Genomic DNA, 20,797 nt, shown 5'->3' with positions numbered 1-20,797 from the left:
CCTAGCTGCTCGGGGCGGGGCTGCAGGTGAAACACACCGATTGGATCTTTCCGAGAGAAGGGGAGGTCCGAGCGAGGTGCCAAATGGGCAGGACGGGCAGCTAACTGAGGGGGTGGGACTAGATATGAGAAAGAGATCTGATTGAACTGAAGAAAGGAGTGGGCGGAGCAGAGGAAGTGGACAAGCCCAAACTACTTAAAGACTTCTGACTGGCATGGGGGAGACGGTCCTGATTGGACAGAGAAAGGATCTAAAGAGCCGGCAACCTGGAGCCTGTGGGGAGGGGCAGATGGAGACAGCCGGGTTGGACCCCTAACTTTGCTTTGTCGGGGCAGGGCGGATCTTAAGAAGAGACAGGGCCTAGGAAAGTTAGAAACAGTCCTAATTGGGCTGGGTAGTGAGGGGGCGAGACTGAACGAGGGGCGGGAACTGGAAATGAAGAATAGACCGTACTTTCGCGCGAAATGGCACTAGGCTGGACCGAAAGGAGGAATAGGGACTGAGACCCAGTGAGCAGGAGAGGATATAAGCGAGGCCTGGAAACCTGAGAGCGTCTGCCTAGGACTAAGAAAGGGAACGAAGCGAGGAAGGGGTCGGGCCGGGGTTGCAAGCTTGGCCTGGGCAGACAGGGCTGGGCCGGGAAAAGGAGTGTCAGGATGTATGGATGAGACTGAGGAAGGTGGGTGGGATCTACAAATGGTAGAAACCGTCTTGAATGGACTGTGGGAAGACGAGACTAGGGGAGTACTGGGGCTCTAAGAGGCTTGAAAGCAACCAGCCTAGGCGGGGTTGGGGCAGGGCTAAGAGAGTACAGAACGGGTATGGGGACGCTACGGGAAAGGTGAGACCTGCAGAGTACAAAATTACTGGGCTGGATGGAAGAATAGGACCTGGAACGGGGAGTCTGGGCTCAGAGAACCTGGGAGAGCGGCGTGAGGGTCAGCAGGGCTTTGGAGGGCGCTGCAAGAACTTCCAACTGGTGATGTAAAAGGGACCAAGTCTAGATAACAGCGGACTGCAGACTGCAGAACCAAGGGATGGATGAGGACGGGTGAAGAGAGAGCCTTAAGGGCGGCGGAGGGGAGAAATCTAAGCGCCGGGAAACTGGCTAGGCTGAGGAAATCAGCGGGGCCAATGAGAAATAGAGCGGGGCTAGGTGTCCGAAAAGTCCCGGCGGGAGCGGAGAGTTGGGGCGGGGCTAGTGGAGGGGCGTGTCCTGCCCCGCCCCCTTGGCTGGCCAGACACCGAGCAGCTGGGCGCAGGCGCTGGAGCGGGGGCCTCAGCTTCTGCCCCGGCTGCGGCGGGAGGAGGCGGTGCCTGCGGGAGCGAAGGGGGCGGGTCAGGGGCTGCGGGCTTTCTCCCGCTGCATTATCCCTGGCCCACCGCCTCCCTCTGCAGGTGCGGCGGCTGGTTCGTATCGCCTACCCACCCGCCCCCGCTCCCGTTTTTGTGTCTCTCGATGTCTTTCTATCCCCTTTCTCTGAGTATTTATTTGTCCCCTCGTCTCTGCCCTCGCCCCGCTGAGACTCTGGACCCTCTTTTCTAAGTCTCTACCCTCCCTCCGGGTCTCTGTCCCATTGTTCTCTGAATCTGTTCCCCTCCTTCTGAGTCTTTACTCCCTTCTCCCTAAGGTTCAGTCTCCTCTCCCCCAACTGTGTCTCCGTCCCCCCACCCCCAGTCTCTTTCTCCTGGTCTCTGTAGCTTATTCTCGGGGATTTGCCTCTCTCTCTCTCTGGGCCTCTGCCCCCTCCCGGTCTCTGTCTCTTCTCTTTGTGTCTCTGTCCTCCACTCCCTCTCTGGGGCGCTGTCCTCCTTGCCCTAGGCCCTTGTCTTCCTCTCCCTGGGTCTCTGTCCCCTCCAGGTCTCTGTCCCTCTTCTTTGTGTCTCTGTCCTCCACTCCCCTCTCCCAGCCTGTACCCCCCACCCCCCGTCTCTATCCATTCATCTGCATCTCTGTCCCTCTTGCTCTTGTTCTCTGACGACCTCTCTGTCAGTATCTTTTTCCTCTCCTCCGTCTCTCTCCCTCCTCTGTAAGTGCCTTTTCTCTTTCTCTCCTTTTTCTCTCTGTCACCCTATGCGGGTCTCTATCCCCACTCCCCGTGCCTCTTTCATCCCCTTATGAGACTGTCTCTCCACTTCTTTGGGACTTTGTCCCGCTGTCCTTTGGTCTCTGTCCCTCCATCACCCCCTCTAACCCCCATCCTGGCCAGGACCCGAGGCTGCGTCACTGCGGAGAGAGTTGCAGAAGTGGAGCCTGTCCTGCAGACCAAGGAGGTATTTCCTTCACACCCCCCCCCCCAGACCTTGGGCGGTACTCAAGCCCCCGATGGGGCCCAGGAAGGCAGAGAAAAGACATCAAAACTTCCTACTCTTCTCTACCCTGAATTCCGGTGTATCCCCAGGCAGAAGCAGTGAATCCTGAGGTGAGGGACTGGGCTTAGGTTGAGGCTTGGGTTGAGTGAGGTTTCTGAGCAAGTCAGGAGTGGGGGTGGTGGCTGGAGGAGGGGTTGGGTAGGCACTAGGGGTGGGAGTAGGGACTAGGGTAAACACCTAAAAATCAGCTATGCTCCCTTATATCCTCTCCCCTCCCCCCAACTCTACTTTTCTCTTCTGCTTTTGACAGCAGCCAGGCACGGGATCCAGTTACCAAATCAGCATTTTTGCAGAGGTCAGAAGGTGTGGGAGAAGGTGGGGGCTGTGGGTGAGGGGGCTGCCATAGGGGACGATATGGGATGAGACTCCAGATTAGAGACCACGGGAGCGGGGCGGAGGCCCTGGGGCAAGGAGTAACAGTATAGTCCAGACTCCATCAGGTCCAGGGAAAACTGAATGCCACCACTCCCTCGTGGCCCTCTCCAGGATCCACCGGGGTATGTGGGGGATTTGTGAGCCTCCAGTCTATACCCATGGGGTAGGCGACTGGAGGCATAATGTAGGCTTCGGGTATGGGACACCCAGCCCTGCAAACAGACCAGGGGGAAGCGGACTTGATTTGGGGCGATGGACACCAAGAGGGTGTAGACCAATGTCTGTCCTGGTTTTCAGCCCTTTCCCACCCGTCCTCCTTCCCAATCTATCCTTTTCCTGGTCCTCCAGGCACAAAATTCCTGAAAGCTCCAAACTCCCACCTCTGTCATCCTTGGCGCCCCCCTCATCCCCCCTCCCCCATTCTCCAAGGCCCTGGAATTGGGAAAGGGTCTCCCGCTTCCCGACTTCTAGGATCCCAGCCTCGTTCCTCCACCCCCATTCCCATCAGTTATAAATCCAGGAAAGAGGGTCTCCCGAACAGTAAAGCTGAAAATATGGAGACTCTCCGCGTACGATCCTTGGTCCCCCCAGGCCTTCCAAGAACCTTGGCTCCCAAAGCTCGTTATTAAGGAAGAATTTCTCCGCTGTAATCTTTGAGTCCCCATCTCCCGGGTCTCTCGCCTCCAAAACTGGGATTTGGGTCGTTTTTACCGCCCCCGGACCCTGTGCCTTCTCCCCCTCCCCCCCGTACTCACCCCAAGTCGAGGCGGGGCGGGGATGGGGGAATCCGGGGCTGGCGTTGGGGGAGGGGTGACCCAGCCCCGGCAGCTCAGGGCAGCAAGAAGCTGCGGAGGGGGGGAATGACATCATCGCCGGAGGAGGGACAGCACAGCTCCCCCCAACCCGGGGGCTTCAAGCCCCGCCTTTATGGCGGACCCAGGGGTCTCGGAATCCCAAGGGGAGAAGGAAGAACAGAGGATGAAGTCTGCGGGAATCATATCCCCTCCCCTTAAAACAAGGGTTGGAAAGCCCTTTACGATTCAGGCAGCACCCCCCACTGCCACCTGTCGCTGCCGTCGCGACCTGTCGCCTCCCACGCATGTTGTGGCTGCGCCCGCCCCCGGCAAGACGAGAACACGGCCTGGAATACAAGGTCCATGAGGCTTCGCGGTGCCGGGCGCCTCTGTCTATAGACAGCGTAGGCGAAGGGCCTCCTGGGATTCGTAGTACAAGGCCTCCGCACCGGCGGGAGCCCTGCCCTGGAGAAAAGGAGTGATACCTTTCTCCTTCCTTTCTTCCTCAAGTCAGAGAGCTGGACACTAACTTTTCTCTCCAAAAATCACGCGCTTAAAAAAAAAGAAAAAAGTGACCCAGGTAGAGTCAATGGTAAGAACGGATTTTTATGGAGTACCTGGGCCTCGACTACCACTCGGTGCGCCTGCGCCTAACCGAGGCGCCAGCCGGAGAACTGCGCCTGCGCGGGCCCACCCCTTGGTGGTTCGGTTTCCCCAAAGCGTGAGCGCGCCAGCCCCACTCGGGCCCCGCTCGTCAGGTTCCCGCGGTCGAAGACGGCTACGTAGGTCCGCAAGAAGACATCGCCGAGAATCCAGAGGGGCCCTGCAGGCGGAGGCAGGTCGAGGGCCTGGAAGCCAGAGAAGCAGAGGCGGAAACCACCCCGAACAATCTGCAAGGCGACAAAACGGGCCACTGGGTGTCAGGCACACCGAACCCGCCTGTTCCCCGGGAGCCACAGCTTTGCCCCGCCCACTACCCCTGGCACCAGAAGTGTTTCTGTGGCCCCTACTCCGTCCCAGTGATGTCTCGTTCCCAGCTCCATCCTCTCAAATCCCATCTTATTGCGTCACTGCCTTGTGACGGCCACCTACCTGGATGACGTAGTCCTGAGCCGTGAGGTTAAACCAGACCCCACCAAGGAGGAAGGAGACGGGGGGCAGCGTGGGGATTGTCTCGCACTGGATGAGGTACTGAGGGAGAGGAGGAACAAGTGGGGCTGAGGGATTCCCGCTCTGCTTAAGATAGGTCTTCACGGTCTTGTGCGGTCAAGTTCTGCTGCCTTCTCTCGCCTCACCCGCTCTTCCTTCGCCCCAACATAGTTGTTGTCACTTCCTTTAGGCTCCCATTTGATCAAACCCTCTTTTCCTTCATCTCCTTGTGGATCAGAAACTACCGGCCCCGAGGCACATGGAGCCCACAGGGTGCGTTTAAGTTGTCTTGCACTGTGTCTAAAATGTTTTAAAAATTAGTTACCAGCCGTACCCCACGGTGGTGCAGGTGGTATCCTTGGAGTCTGCTGCTGTGCAGCCTTAGGCAAGTTACTTAATCTCTCTGTGCCGCGGTGTCCAATTTGAAGGTGTAGTTGATAGTAATACTTCATAGGTATGTTATGTGGATAATAAGTTAGTTTGGAAGAATGCCTGGACTCATAGTAAGTGTTATCACAAACCAGGGGCTTGCTTGCTTGCTTGTTTTTTAAGTGAGCAGCGGGCCAAAGTTTATTATTGAAAATTAGAAAGTTACGAATAATATGGTGGCGCCTGGGTGGCTCAGACGGTTAAACATCTGACTCTTGGGTTCGGCTCAGGTCATGATCTCATGGTTCATGGGTTCGAGGCCTGCATTGGGCTGGTGGCACAGAGCCTGCTTGGGATTCTGTCTCTCCCTCTCTCTGCCCTTCCCCAACTCGCAAGCACGCGCATTCTCTCTCAAAACAAATAAAGAAACTTAAAAAAAAAAAAAAAACAGTATGAAAACTCTCTTTACAGAGAGGGGACATTTGAAGGTGAATACCTGCGGCTGTAGGGAAGGGACCTTGTTTTATAAGGTTTTGGTCACCCCCTCCTTCCTTTCCCCCTTGTTCCTTCTTTTCAGTTTCTGCCCTTATTGGTTTGAGACCTCTAAATACCTAGTCATTCCTTGTTGATTGGCTCGTTTCCTTTGTTTAAGGGGTGGTCTATGGCCCAAACCAGGAGCTTTCAAATAATGTTTTCAGCTTTCTCCAACAAACCAGGAGATCTGGCTTTCCCCACATGGGAATACTTAGCCGGAGCTGAGTGGCTGAGAGCTGCCCTTTTTATTTTTGTTATGTTTATTTTTATTGTTTGAGAGAGAGAGAGTGCAAGTGAGTGAGAGTGGAGACAGAGCGAGAGACAGAATCCCACGAGGGAGGGAGGGAGAGAGAGCGAGAGAGAGAGTCTGGCTCACCCTGAAGCCGGGCTCGAGCTCACCCAGTGCGGACTCGAACTCCTGAACGGTGAGATCATGACCTGAGCTGAAGTCAAAAAGCTTAATCGACGGCCACCCGGGCGTCCTGAGAGCTGCCCTTTTTAGATTGTTAGAACAGTTGTTCTCCACGTTACCTCAAATCCCACCACCCCCAGTACCCAAGAATACAGTGTTAGGCCACTGTAGCTAACTGCCAGGAAGTCTGTCTTCCTTCAAAACCAAGAGTCATTACCTCGTTGGGAAGATAAGGAATAATGGGAACAAGGTTGATTTCCAGTGTATGATCAGAGCATCAGCTTAGAACCTTATATAGGCTAATGCATTCAACCCTCACAACATACCTAAAACACGAGTATTAGTAACCCTGTTTTAGAAGTTAGGAAACTGAGGCAAAGGAATATTAATGTTTTATTTATGTTAGAGAGAGAGAGAGAGAGAGAGAGAGACAGAGTGTGAGCAGGGGAGGGGCAGAGAGAGAGAGAGGGAGACACAATCTCAAGCAGGCTCCAGGCTCTGAGCTGTCGGCACAGAGCCTGACGTGGGGCTCGCACCCACGCTTAACCAACTGAGCCACCCAGGCGCCCTGAGGCAAAGGAATACTAAGTGGCTTGTCCAAGAGAAAACAGTAGCAGAGCTGGGTTCCAACCCGGACAACCCATGCCCATAACCGCTCCAATCTACCTGGTTCCCTTGGCCCATTATAAGCCCACATCCTAGGCATTTGATAGACCTCGTGGAAATTTCTACCTGGAAGGACCCGCCCCCTGCCCCACCCTGCCCCTCCATGCCCGAAGCTTCCTTTGCACAACCTCAGTGAGCCCCCGCTCTCCAGGCGCCCCTCCCCTGCCTGCCACCGCTCCTGCCCTGTCTCCACTTCTCCACGCGGATGTTCCCCAAGGCTGCCCCTGAGACCTCTTCTCTCTCCCAGGGACGGCTGCCCTCCAAGGCTCTGAGTACCACCTGATGGTAAATATTCCTCAGCTTCCTGTGTACCTCCCCCGGATGTCCCCAGGCTCCCTAGGCTTCTCACTCCCATGCGGTCCTGAATCAACCCGTATCACCATCTCCAGACTCACGCAGCAGATGCCTAGGAAGTGTCCTTGCTTCCGACCACTGCCCCACAGTCTGTCACTCGTGGTGCCCAGGGCCTTCTGCCTTGGGATACCTCTTAACCACCTAATCCCACCCTCGGGCCCCAAGCGTCCTGCCCAGTGTTTGCCATCAAAGCCCCACCAGACTCTAGGTCCTCACCTCGCCCACCAGCAAGGAGATTCCTCCAATGGCTGTATTCAGGGCCCGGATCTCTTCAGTGGGTCCTGTGATGAGGGATGTGCCCGTGTCCAGGATGGCAGCGCAGCCCTGGGCACAAAGAGTCAGCCCTGTGCCCACCTTCACACTGTGAGGGGGCAAAGGGTAGACGTTGGAGCCAGTGTCCTAGGAATCCAGGCCCTCAGCCCCTCCTCCCTCAATCACAGGAGCCCTGGCCCAGCCCCTCCTCCCCCAGACCCAGGAGTCCAGGGCCCCAGCTTCCTCCTCCCTCAGACCAGGAGTCCAGGCCTCCGGCTCCCTCCTCCCCAGGACAATGGGGATTGGTCTCTGGCCCATTCCTCCCAGACCTAGGAGGCCAGGTCTCTCACCGCCCCATGTGGATCTGCCAGTAGGCGGGGATCGTGACCGGCACGAAGGTGAGGGGTGGGATATAGTGAGTCGGATCGGAGCCCCCCAGGACCAGCTCTCCTCCATCGGCCGCTTCAGGATCCCTGCAGAGGCAAAGTGCCGTCAGTGTCCTGCCGGCCTGGCAGGGTCAAGGAAGGGAGTTCCTGGGGCTCCTGGGTGGCTCAGTCAGTTGAGATTTCTCATGGTTCGTGGGTTCGAGCCCTGTGTCAGGCTCTGTGATGACATTGCGGAGCCTGTTTGGGATTGTCTGTCTCCCTTTTCTCTCTGTCCCTCCCCCGGCTTGCACGCGCGTGCACTGTGTTCTCTCACTCTCTCTCAAAAATAAATAAATAAACTTGGGGTGCCTGGGTGGCTCAGTCGGTTAAGCGTCCGACTTCAGTCAGGTCATGATCTCAAAGTTCGTGGGTTCAAGCCCCACATCAGGCTCTGTGCTGACAGCTCAGAGCCTGGAGCCTGCTTCGGGTTCTGTGTCTCCCTCTCTCTCTGCCCACCCCCCCCCCCCCCCGCCGCTAACACTGTCTCTCTCTGTCTCTCAAAAATGAATAAACATTAAAAAAAAAACACCTTTTTTAATAAATAAATAAACTTAAAAAAAAGGCAGGGAATTCTTGCCAATGGGAGGTCACCAGTTCTGGGTGGAGTGGTGGGATGTAGGCAGGGTCTAGATGTTGGGACTGGAAGCAAAGCAAAAAAAGGAAAAGGAAATGGGACTTTTCTTGGTGAAGGTCTTTTAGGGTCCTGGGGGGCTTCTGAAGTGGGGACAGGACTTCTTTTTTTATTTTTAAATTTTTTAATTAATTAATTATTATTATTATTTTTTTTGAGAGAGAGAGAGAGAGAGAGAGAAGCGGGGCTCACCCGGAGTGGGCTCCTGTTTTTTTTACCTGAAGTGGGGCTTGAGCTCATCAGATACGTGGCTCGAACTCACGAACCATGAGATCATGACCTGAGCCAAAGTCAGATACTTAAGGGCTGAACCACGCAGCAGCCCCCAGAGCTTCTTGATTTGACTGTAGAAGGTAGAACTTTTGGGGTGGAATTTGTTACTTACTGGCAGAGAGCGCATACGCGTGCGGGTGAGCAGGGGAGGGGCAGAGAGGGAGGGAGAGAGAATCTTAAGCAGGCACCACAGCCAGCGGAAGAGCTCGACTGAGCTGAAATCGAGAATTGGACTGTTCACCAACTGAGCCACTGGGGTGGAGTGTACATGGAGCCCCGGGGTTTGCGAATTGGCTCTGGCAGGTGTCACTTGGGCAGAAGCGGGGTGGCTTCCTGGGCACATGGTGAGACTTTCTAAATTGTAGGTCTCATGGGTCAGAGGTGGCAGGCTTCCTGATTTGGCTGAGAAGGGCGGGGATTCCTGGAGGTGTGGAAGGAGAGGACCCCTCCGGAGGTAAGTGGAGCTTCCCGAGTGGGTGGGACCTGCTCAGGCGTGGGATTTTATGACTGTGGGGGATGGACCTCCAGAGGGAAGGTGGGGCCTTCCTGGACGGTGGGTGGGGCTTTCTGAGCGTAAAGTTGAGCTTCCTGAAAGATAGGTGGGACTTCTTCGATTACAATGGGTAGCTTCGGACTTCTGGAATGTACTCTCAAATGGAATTTGGGCTTTGTGTGCGGGGAAGAGGGAGTTCCTAAGTTGAGTAGGTAAGGCACGGAGTTTCCTGGTTTGGGTTTGAAACATGAAGCATTTAAAGTGACAGTGAGTGCTTGTAGTAGGTCTTTTTTTTTTTTAATTTTTTAAAATTTTTTTTAACGTTTATTTATTTTTGAGACAGAGAGAGACAGAGCATGAACAGGGGAGGGGCAGAGAGAGAGAGGGAGACACAGAATCCGAAACAGGCTCCAGGCTCCGAGCTGTCGGCACAGAGCCTGACGTGGGGCTCGAACCCACGGACCGTGAGATCATGACCTGAGCCGAAGTCGGACGCCCAACCGACCGAGCCACCCAGGCGCCCCTGTAGTAGGTCTTAAGGTTGCTCGGTGAGTGGGACTTTTTGAGCACGTGTTATTTACATTGGGTAGGTGACTTCCTGAGTGGAAGATGAGACTTCCTTTATTGGACATGGGACTTCTGAAAGCAGACAGAACATCTTTCTTGGGGCTAGGACTCATAGGAAGGTAGACCCTCGCCCATTACCTGTTGAGGTAGAAGGAGAAGACAGGCTTATCCAGTAGCCCCTGGTCCACCAGTACATCCAGTGGGGGTCGGACCCCTCCCACGGCCAGAACGGGGAAAGCAAGGCCCAGTATCCCATCGAAGCGGGCAAAAGTGAACACCAGGCTGGGCTCCCACAGAGCCTCTCCAAAAATCACTGATGCATTCATAATTCCTCCAATCTACGGATAGATTCAAATGGGGCAGGTTACTTCTTGAAGGACATAACCTACATAACCCTGAAATGTTCCAAACCAAGGCATGAATCCCATACGGACACCCCTGAAAACAGCCCCCAACCGTCTAGGAAAGACTGCTTCCCCACTTAGGAAGCCCACCCCTTTAACCAGGAAACCCCGCCCCTTTCATCCATTTCCCCAGGAAGCCCCGCCTCCTAAGCCCCCTCCCTAAGCCAGATCCTCTCAGACGGTGGGGTTCTCCCAGCCTCAAGTCTTCCTGGGGTCCATGGTCACGCACAGTCAGCTTGTCCTCACTCAGGATGCCAGCTAGCCTCCCAGCTGCATACTGAATGGCAAACTTGGTCCCATTGGGTTGGAAGGAGCTGGAGGCCTTGGGGTTGAAACGGTGGTGGAGCCCTAGGTCAGAAGATCAGGGAGGTGTCACTGGAGGAAGGGAGTCTCCCCAGTGGCCTCCTGCCTCTGTGAACTTGTGACCCGTGAGGGCATGTCAGAAGAGAACAGCACCTCCAAAATCCTCGGGAAGCCAAGACCCAGGCCCCACTTCTCCCATCACCCCTGTTCAGTCTCATTCTCCCCCATGAAAGCTCACAGCAGGGCAGGCTGAAGAAGTGGCATCTTATGGACGGGACCCAGAGATTGGAGGAGCCAGTGTCAAAAACGACAGAGAAGTTTTGTGGGGGCGTTCCCAGCCCAATTTCCCCGTAATACTGGACCTGAGGGTGAAACGGAGAGAGGGTGAATGAAGGGTTTGACTTCTTAAGTGGGGAGGAGGGTGAGGACTCTCTGGGGCTGTGACTCACATTCATGTAGTTAGAGAGAGGTACGAAGGTGGGCTTGTCTCCAGGGGAGGGGGCCCCCAAAGCGGGGGTCGCTGCTGGCTTCCCCCATCCCCTCAGTGGGTTCAGAGTCCTGTGTCCAGTGTGCACTCGGCGGAGAGGGATCCTGTGGGGGAGGATGCTGACACTTGGGAAACTACTCTTCCTGGAGACCCTCCATAAAGGAATCTCCCAAATAGGGTGGAACGACAAAGCAAATGTCTCAATGGTCCTACAACAGCAGCCATTGTCAGAAACCCTGCAATAACAACCTTCCAGGAAACCCAACGGAATACCTATCAAACCATGATGACAAATCTCCCCCAAAGACTCTGCAAGAGCGAACCAGCCCACCCCAAACAGACTTTCCCCTAAGTCTTTCAATAAGGGCCATTTCAAAGAACATAACATAAGCCATCCTCGGGAACTCGATGCTCACAAAGGCTTTCAAAGACCCCAACGTGAAACGACTTGGCAAAAACGCTTGCATGCTTCACTTCATGATGTTGGAGACTATTTTCTTCACTGTTGGTGTGGGAGAGACTGTAAGCACCAAATCCCAGTTTCACTCTTTACGCTAAAATACATGCCTTGGGGCACCTGGGTGGCTCAGTCGGTTAAGTGTCCGACTTGGGCTCTGATCATGATCTCGCGGTTCATGAGTTCGAGCCCCAGCGTCGGGCTCTGTGCTGACAGCTCGGAGCCCGGAGCCTGCTTCGGATTCTGTGTCTCCCTCTCTCGCTGCTCCTCCCCCTCTCGTACTCTGTCTCTGTCTCTCTCAAAAATAAATGAACATTAAAAAGATAATACTAAAATACGTTCCAGATAATCAAAGATCTAATGTGAAATGTAATATAAGAGCACTAGAGAGAAGTAAAATGTTTACATAACTCTGGGAAGAGTAAGATTTTTCAAATCATGATACCAAGACCAGAAATCATTGGGGAGAGGATTGATGAATGTAACTCTAAAATTTTAAACCTTTGTACTCCCTTTGCCAACACACAAAGCTGTTTAAAAAGTTTTTTAAAAATCTAAGGGAAATAATTACAAGTTGTATGTCAAAGAATTAATATATCTAATATGCAAAGAGCTTTTACAAGCAAATAAGAATAAGATAAACAACCCGGTGTTGGAAGACAATTCCCTCATGGTTCTCTCTCATTTCTGCAGACAGGCTGACTGCCTTTGTCAAGGATTTCATTTAGTGAACAGCCTTGGGGGAGAAACAGTGTCTCCCTCTGGGCCAAAGAGCACGCAGGTTTATGATCCATTGTAAAAGGTCCAGGTTCCCTAAACTTGGGGTTCCTCTCCTGTAATGCACCCCACTGCATGTGCAGATCTCAGCCAGCTCTCTTCATCTCGCCCTGTGGGAACTGGGGCTCAGAGAACTGATACTCTGGCTACTACTGTTGCCAAGAGTAATAACCTGTCCTTGTCTCTGACCTGGGGGTCTTGTGTCTTCTACAAGCAGCCACAAAACTGTGGCAAGCTAACATTACAGTTCTTGACATTTGCCAGGATAATAAGCAAAGGACACAAACAGGTAATTTGCAGAAGTACAAACAGCTTCTAAACAATAACATCTTTTTATGTTAGATGTCCAACCCCAATAGTTGTCAAAAGAATACAAATGATGAGAGTCAGAAAACTTTTTTCGCCCTGTAGATTGGCAAAGACCTAAGAATACTCACCGTTGACTAGGGGCTATCGATTGATACCAACTTTCTGGAGGATGATTTGCCAGATGTGTATCATTGGGCTTAAAACTGTACACACCTTTTTTGGGGGGGAGGGGCAGAGAGAGAGAGAGAGAGAGATGGGGACAAAGGACTCAAAGCAAGCTCCATGATGACAGCAGCTGACAGCAGTGAGCCTGAGGTGGGGCTCAAACTCAGGAACTGAGAGATCACGACAGGAGAGGAAGTCAGACGTCCAACCCACTGAGCCCTTACACGCCTTTTAACCCAACTTCATTTCAGCTCAATGAGTTTCATCCACAGGAGATCACTGGACAGGTGCACAAAGCTGTGTCTGTGAGGATGTGTCTAATTTTGAAGACGGGACCGGCTAGCTAGGACTTGGCTCTGCAGAATGGAATTCACCCAACCGCTAAAAAGGAGGAGGTAGCTCTCTGTGCCAGTGATTCTCAAATTTTAAGTTTTTTGGTAAAGATTTTGCCTGCCACCTGCCTCTGTTGCAACTGCTCGGCTCCGTCTGTATAGCACAAAATCAGCCCTAGACAACGTGGCTGGGTTTTGTTAAACTTCGTTCGCAAAAAAACAGGCGGCAGGTTGAATTTGGCCCTAGGTTGAGAGTTTGCCAGCCCCTGCCCCAGAGCTGAGATTCAGAACTTGTAGTTTCTAATGAATTAGGTCTGAGATGGAGCCTGAGGGTTTGCATTTCTAACAAGTTCCTGGGTCCTGCGGATGCTGTTGGCCCTGAAACAACTCTGAAGAGAATCACTGCCCTTTGTGCTGGCTGGGGAAATGGCCGTGATCTATTAGGTTCAAGAAGCAGGTTAGCAAACATCACATGCAGGGATATTCACATACCTGCCTAAAATCACTCCTTGGAGCCCTGCCCCCTCACTCACTTCTTTGCCACCCCCCACCCACCCCCGCCATGACTCAATCTTTGAGAGGCTCAAGAACGTTAAGTGGGGGAAATGTTTCCTGGAAGAGGACCCCTCCCTGCCCCCCCCCCCCGGTTCCAGGGGATGGGAGAAGAGAGGAGAAGTAAGAGATTGGGGTGGGAGGCACCAGAGGCTAGGTGAGTGAGGGATCCCTGGGGTCCCCCAAACTGGGCTTCTTGAGACCTAAACAGTCTGGGAGATGTGAAGCTGGGGGAGTCACAGTTCTGAGTCTCCAAGATCTGTTGGGTTGGGGGTCAGGGGAGTTGCATGTCTGGAGACCCCAGTACCAGATCATCAGAGCTCAGGGTGGGATCTCCCAAAAACTTGTCTGGAGAGGGGAGGGAAGGAGGAGTCCCCAGTTGAGGGTCTCAGGATTGGAGGACCTTGGACCGATAGGGCTGTCTGTCCTCTTAGGACACATCAGGGTAGAAGCCCCCCACCCTGGGCGAGGGGAGGGCGGCGAGAGCCCAATTTGGAGGTCTGGGAACCCAAGAGATAGAAGTCACGGGTCCTGGGGTGCCAGCTTTGGGAGTCCCTGAACTTGGGGGCCCCGGTCTTGAAGGGCAAAAGGGGGAGAGTCCATCCCAGGTTCGGGGTAGGGGGTCCCCAGTACCGGATCAGCGAGGCGCTGGCAGGCTCCACAGTCAGCAGCAGCAGCAACCACAGCAGAAGCGTCGGTAGCGGAGACATCTCTGGGGACCCGAGTGTTGACCCATCCGATTTCTTTCCTCAGAGACTCCGCCCTGTTCACCGCCCACCTCCGGGTTTCTGAGGTGACCGGGACGTGAAATCTCTCTGTGGGTGAGGGGGGACAGGAGCGGGAAGCGGGTGGTGTATTTTGAGGGACGTGTGGAGTATTGTTGTAGGGACACCAGAAATGTCAACTTGTGTGACTGGTCGCCTCACTCCCGACTTCAGTGAGGGGACAGGGACGGTCTCCCGCGGCCCCCACCCCACTTCTAATCCTGTAGCTGCTGTTGATTTTGTTTACCACTTTCACTTCACTTTTCCGAGACTCATTAACCACAAGGTTTCCTTGGGCAAGTGCAGGGATGGGCGGATGTTGCGAAGGATCTGGGGGAAGGGAGAGAGGGTCAGACTAGAGGAGCTCCTTCCCCTGGTAACTGGGCAAAGAGCCTAAAAATATTTGACAATGTCTCTCTGGGTCTCACTGTGCCCCTTGTTTCATTGACTAAGTTTCTCAAATATTAAATGGGCATCCGAACGTCTAGTTAAAATGCAGATTCCTGGGCACCACGCTCAGAGATCCTGGTTCCCAAGGCCTGAGATAGAGCCCAAGAATCTGCATTCTTTTTTTTTCCTTTTTTTTAATATATGAAATTTATTGTCAAATTAGTTTCCATCCAACACCCAGTGCTCATCCCAAGAATCTTAAACAAACGCACTGATCATGGAGCTGCAAACATTTCTGAGAAACTATTTGAGGTCTTTGGTTTTCTAGCTTAGATTTACATGTCAATAATCAGCTTGTCATTTTTTTATTTAAAAATTTTTTTAAAGTTGGGCACCTGGGTGGCTCAGTCGGTTAAGCGTCCGACTTCGGTTCAGGTCATGACCTTGCAGTCCGTGAGTTCGAGCCCCGCGTTGGGCTCTGTGCTGACAGCTCAGAGCCTGGAGCCTGCTTCACATTCTGTGTCTCCCTCTCTCTCTGTCCCTCCTCTGCTCAAAAATAAATAAACATTTATTTATTTAATAAATAATGTGTTATTTATTCTCTCAATAATAAATAAACATTAAAAAATTAATGTTCTCTCAAAAATAAACATTAAAAAAATTAACAAAAAAATTTTTTAAGTTTGTTTGTTTATTTTTGAGACAGAGAGAGAGTGCACATGCGAGCGGACGAGGGGCATAGAAAGAGGGAGAGAAAGAACCCCAAGCAAGCTCCGCATCATCAGCTCAGAGCCCAGTGCTGGGCTCGAACTCATGAACCTGTGAGATCATGACCTGAGCTGAAACGAAAAGTCTGACACTCAACCCACTGAGCCACCCAGGTGCCCCCGCCCTTTTCTAATATTAAAACAATGCTACAGTAATCTTCTGCATATGTATTTTTCTGTGTACTCATTCCATAATATCTGCATGACAATTTCTTTTTCTTAATATTTTTAACTTACATTTTTTAAAGTTCATTCATTTATTTTGAGAGAGAGAAGGAAGCAGAGAGGGAGAGAACCTCAAGCCCGATGGAGGGCTCGAACTCACCACTGAACCGAATGAGACACCCTGGAGCCCCTCTGCATGACAATTTCCAGGTTTCTTTACAAAAAAATTTTTTTAATGTTTTATTTAGAGAACGAGTGGGGGAGGGCCAGAGAGAGAGGGAGACACAGAATCCAAAGCAGGCTCCAGGCTCCCAGCTGTCAGCACAGAGCCCGACGCGGGGCTCGAACTCCTGAACCGCGAGATCATGACCTGAGCTGAAGTCGGGCCCTCAACTGACTGAGCCCCCCAGGCGCCCCGACGATTTCTCTTTTTAAAAATAATCTTTACATGCAACATGGGGAAACTCATGTCCCCAAGATCAAGAGTCACACGTTGTCCCTGCATTACGATTCCTCGAACCATAATTACTCCAGCCATGAACAGATGTAAGTTGTAGATCTGAATATATGTTGCTTAGTTACTCCCCAGAGAACTTGTGATGATGTAGGCTTCCAACTGCAGGGGCGATAATAACCCCAATGTCCCCACAGCCTCACCAAAGCTACATGTAATCGATAAAAAAAAAAAAAAAAAAAAAAAAAAAAGCTCTTCCATTGTCTTGAAACATCCCGTCTCCTGGGGCGTCTGGGTGGCTCAGTCTGTTGAGCTTCCATCCGGCTTCAACTCAGGTCTTGGTCTGTGAGTTCAAGCCCCCCACCCCCACCCCCCCCCCACCCCAGTCGGTCTCCATGCTGACACATCAGAGCCTGGAGCCTGCTTTGGATTCTGGGTCTCCCTCTCTCTCTGCCCCTCCCTTGCTCATACTCTCACTCTCTCTCCCTCTCTCTCTGTCTCTCTCTCTCAGAAATAAACATTTAAAAAAAATAAAAAATAAATAAAACCTCCTTATTCACGATAGCCCTAAACTGGAAACCACCAGTATGTTCGTGAGCTTGAGAATAGACATACTGTGGAAGGTATCCATTCAGTGGCTCACTACTCAGCAATAAAAAGGAATGAACTGATAAGTCATGCAATGATACGGGTCATTTTTTTAAATAGACTTTGTGTCTTTATTTTTTTTTAGTAATCTCCACGCCCAACGTGGGGCTCAAACTTACCACCCAGAGATCAAGAGTCACGTGCTCTTCTGACTGAGCCAGCCAGGCGCCCCCAGGACATGGGTGATTCTCAGAGACCTAATGATAAGTGAAAGAACAAAGAGTGCCTAGTATGGACTGAATGTCTGTGTCCTCCTTCCAATTCAATGTTGAAAACGAACCCCCAGTGTAAAAAAAGTATTTAGAGGTGGGGGTTTGGGGAGGTGATTCAATCAGGAAGGTGGAGCCCTCCTGAATGGGATTCATACCCTTTTTTTTTTTAATTTTTTTTCAACGTTTTTTATTTTTATTTTTGGGACAGAGAGAGACAGAGCATGAACGGGGGAGGGTCAGAGAGAGAGGGAGACACAGAATCGGAAACAGGCTCCAGGCTCCGAGCCATCAGCCCAGAGCCTGACGCGGGGCTCGAGCTCGCGGACCGCGAGATCGTCGCGGGGCTCGAACTCACGGACCGCGAGATCGTGACCTGGCTGAAGTCGGACGCTTAACCGACTGCGCCACCCAGGCGCCCCGATTCATACCCTTTTAAAATTGACCATAGAGAGCTCCTCCGCCCCTCCATCCCTTGTGTGGACACAGTGAAAAGGCTATTAACCAGGAAGCAGACCCGATCTGTCAGTGCCTTGATCCGCGGGCTTCCCAGCCTCCAGAACCATGAGAAATAAATATCTATGATTATTAGCTACCCCATCTACAGTATTTTGAGACCAAACAGGCCAAAACACGCGATTCCATTCATATTATGTTCAAGAACAGGCAAAACCAACCTCAACTTAGAAGTTGGAATAGTGGTGATCCTTTGCCAAGGGTATTGACTGGGAGGGGGCACGTGGGAGCCTTGAGGGATGCTAGAGATGTTCTCTACCTCAATCTGAGTGGGCGTTCCATGGGTGAATACATCAGTAAAAATTCATCAAGCTGTACGTTTAAGATTTTGTATTTCACCTTGGGTAGGTTTACTTTATAAGTTTTTAAAAGTTTATCTATTTATTCTGAGAGAGAGAACAAGCTGGGGAGGGACAGAGAGAGAAGGGGACAGAGGATCCGAAGTGGGCTCTGTGCTGATAGCAGAAAGCCCAAAGTGGGGCTCGAACTCATGAGCTGTGAAATCATGCCCTTAGCCGAAGTCAGACACTTAACTGACTGAGCCACTCAGGCGCCCCTAAGTAGGTTTACTTTAGGGAAGTTTTACCTCAGAAGAAAAATTAAAAAGAAATATAGAAACGCACTCCGGAAAAACAGGGCAATGCTTACAGTATCATAACACTGTAAATGCTATCCTCATTTGCAAGGACTGGAAAGACACAGAGAAAAGCAGACTCGGGAGCGTGTACTAGTTAGCTAATGCTGTGTAACAAGTCACCCCCGGACTAAATGGTTTAAAACAGAAATACACATTTATTATTTTTCATGGTGTCTGGGTTAGAAGTTTGAAAGCAGCTTGGCCATGCGGTTCTGGATCACGGGGTTGCGGACAGATGTCAGCTGAGGTGGCCATCGTGCAAAGCCTTCACTAAAGCTAAAGAATCTGCTTTCAAGATGGTTGGGGCCCCCAACTCTTGAACTTGGGTTTCTGTTAGAGAGCTGTAGCAAGAAAATCCCGTAGGTGGAGCCTAGAGGAAAGGGATCTTCAAGGATGGAGCTATGAAGTGGGAGAGGTGGGGAGCTTGGGCAGAGGAGTGAGCCCAACACACGCAGGATTCAGGAAGTATACTCAACAGCACCGTGAGGACGTGCTGGCGTTTGGTGAAGGGGAATCCTTGAAGGTCAACGGCTCAAGGGTTGCACAAACAGTGATGCAAGAGAGAGGAGGAAACATTGCAAGAGGGAAAGTTTTGAGTACGGAAAGGAGAAAGGATCCGGTGCCTAAGTGGGGGGGGTGGGGGAGGCCTCTTAACATGCTGTCCCAACACGGTCCTGGGCAGGGCAGCAGTTCATGTGTACCTCTGCAAGTGAGCTCGTGGTGTCCCTGGGGTAAACGCACGGAAGTCTTCTTCTGGTGGCTTCTATTTTTTTCTGCCAAAGAAGAAGTGAGAATGAAGAGGGGGAGGGGTGCTGGAGATTTTGAGAGAGAAGGTGAGAACACGCTTTCTTAGAGATTAGAGAAGGGAACTGCAGAGGCCCTGCAGATTGGTTCTGGATGTCCACTGGAGGCTTGCCCTCACACAGCTGAAGTGTGTCCACTCACAAGCTCAGCTGGGGGGGAGCAGGCACGGGAAAGGCAAGGGCCATTTTTAACCAGCGTTGGGGTTTTGCCAGGCAAGTAGGACTGAGGGAGAAAGACTGCTCTGGGCCACAGAATCCAAGGAAGGAAGAGAGGACGTGAGAGGAAGTGAGGCAAAGAGAAGAGAAGATCAAAGGATCAGGGGGTACCAACGGCATCCCAGAATTGAAAGGCACTTTATGACTTGGCCCCTCTCTGACATCTTCTCTCCTCTATCCCCCTTGATCGTTCAGCCTAGCCACATTGGCCTCCTTGTTGTTTCTCAGAGAAACCCAGACATGCTTCTGCCTCAGGGCCTTTGCACAGGCTGTTCCACGCAAGTGTCTTGCCTCCAAAAAACCCTAATCAGCCTCTCTCCTTTAAATATTTTCTTGACTATCACCTTCTTAGTGAAGTCTTCCCTGACCACCCAATTCAATATGGCAACCATCCCCTCCCCAAATCTCCAATCTCCTTTACCCTGACCTATTTTTTCCCATGGCACTCAACCTCTTTGAACATTTAATTAACTCTAAGATGTCATCAGGTGTAAGTCACGTGCATCTTAGAATCAGTGATACTGCCTGTTTCCCCATTATAATCTTATCTCCACGAGGGCGGGGATCTTGGTTTATTTCATTCGCCACCACGTCCCCAGCACCTAGGACAGTGCCTGGTATCTAGCAAATGCTCAGCAAATATTTTCAACAACCTACTTTGAGCACAATTGCTTTAGGGAATTTCCCTGACCCAGAAGACGGAGCATCAGTTTCTCTACGATAAGTCTTACCACATCTCCCCCTCATCTATTTTAGCAGCTGGAATATTCCATCTCGATCCCTCAGAATCCCCTCACCCAGATGTCCTGTCCCAATTCTTGCTTGCCCCGGGGTTAAGGGATTTCTGAAAGATCCTGCTGCAAATTCCCAAATGGCCACACGGCGGTGCTGTGGGCCTGTTTTCCCAGCCAAGATCACCTCGGTTCGCTCCCGTCCCCCCCCGCCCCCCCCCGCCCCCCCCCCCCGCCAACCTTCCGCCCTTCCTTCCTTTTTTTTTTTTTTTTAAGCATCCTAGCGCCTGATTTATTCACTCTATAAACCACACGCCCGAAACCTGGAAATGTAAAGCCTTGTGATTATCCTCTATTTGGTATGGGGGAAAACATTTCTGATCAGCCTCTTTTACGTGAATTCCGATAATACAGTTTCATTTGTTTTTTTCACATCAATTTCAACGTACATTTTCTGAAAGTCTTAAAAACTTAGCATACGTGGTATAAAAATGGTTGACTCTACACACGACATTTTTACGCTAACAACAATATTTAATGAGCGGTTTTTGGTAATTATGAAGAACCAGTCTCTTCGTTCAACTGAATTTGCTGCAATCCAATAGGCTTTTTAAGAAATGTTTTTAAGTAAGCTCTACACCCAACGTGGGGCTCAAACTCACAACCCTGAGATCCAGTTGTGTACTTTTCCAACTGAGCCAGCCAGGTGCCCCTGCCCCCAACAAGTATTTGGTTAAGCACCTTCCCCAAGGAAGCAACCAAAAAAATATGTATATCTGTATCATCTATATCTATACCTATATTTATCTAAATATCTATCTAAATATATATATGTATAGTTTTTTCTTGCACCCTGTCCTCCCACCTCACTCAGCTCCAGCCACCCTGATGTACTTGCTGATGTACCATGATTTTTTTTTTTTGAATATGCCAAAATTATTCCTACCTTGTCTTATTGATAACTTTATTAAGACTTGGCCACAATTTTGGAAAAAATTGTATCACCCACGGCAATGTTGCCTGAGGCATTTGAGCTGATGAGCC

At 51.5% G+C, this 20,797-nt stretch overlaps 2 protein-coding genes across 11 annotated transcripts; one reads left to right on the top strand and one right to left on the bottom strand.

Moving 5' to 3' along the window:
* The first annotated feature begins 902 nt into the window (after nt 1–902).
* On the top strand, nt 903–16,980 carry LOC122234354. Of its 10 annotated transcripts, none has more exons than XM_042970395.1 (6): nt 903–1,410; nt 2,211–2,274; nt 2,624–2,668; nt 4,882–4,964; nt 8,973–9,061; nt 16,727–16,980. In XM_042970395.1, the coding sequence occupies exons 1-6, from the start codon at nt 1,042–1,044 to the stop codon at nt 16,791–16,793; spliced, it is 717 nt and encodes a 238-aa protein (XP_042826329.1). In that variant the 5' UTR covers nt 903–1,041; the 3' UTR covers nt 16,794–16,980. The 10 variants fall into 10 exon arrangements, 7 of the variants coding, with proteins under 7 accessions (XP_042826329.1, XP_042826330.1, XP_042826327.1 ...); XM_042970396.1 differs by lacking the exon at nt 16,727–16,980 and adding an exon at nt 12,842–15,010; XM_042970393.1 differs by lacking the exon at nt 16,727–16,980 and adding an exon at nt 11,039–11,299.
* NAPSA (napsin A aspartic peptidase) lies at nt 4,129–14,197 on the bottom strand. Its single transcript, XM_015539365.2, has 9 exons — nt 14,087–14,197; nt 10,824–10,965; nt 10,613–10,736; nt 10,301–10,419; nt 9,806–10,005; nt 7,629–7,751; nt 7,243–7,387; nt 4,635–4,733; nt 4,129–4,432 (listed from the first exon to the last, which is right to left on the bottom strand). The coding sequence occupies exons 1-9, from the start codon at nt 14,161–14,163 to the stop codon at nt 4,193–4,195; spliced, it is 1,269 nt and encodes a 422-aa protein (XP_015394851.2). The 5' UTR covers nt 14,164–14,197; the 3' UTR covers nt 4,129–4,192.
* Nucleotides 16,981–20,797: the final 3,817 nt, after the last annotated feature.

Source organism: Panthera tigris, chromosome E2 (genome assembly GCF_018350195.1).
Source record: "Panthera tigris isolate Pti1 chromosome E2, P.tigris_Pti1_mat1.1, whole genome shotgun sequence".
Lineage (NCBI taxonomy): Eukaryota > Metazoa > Chordata > Mammalia > Carnivora > Felidae > Panthera > Panthera tigris.
The sequence above is the reverse complement of the archived record's forward strand: the minus strand, read 5'-3'. Positions and strand labels throughout refer to the sequence as shown.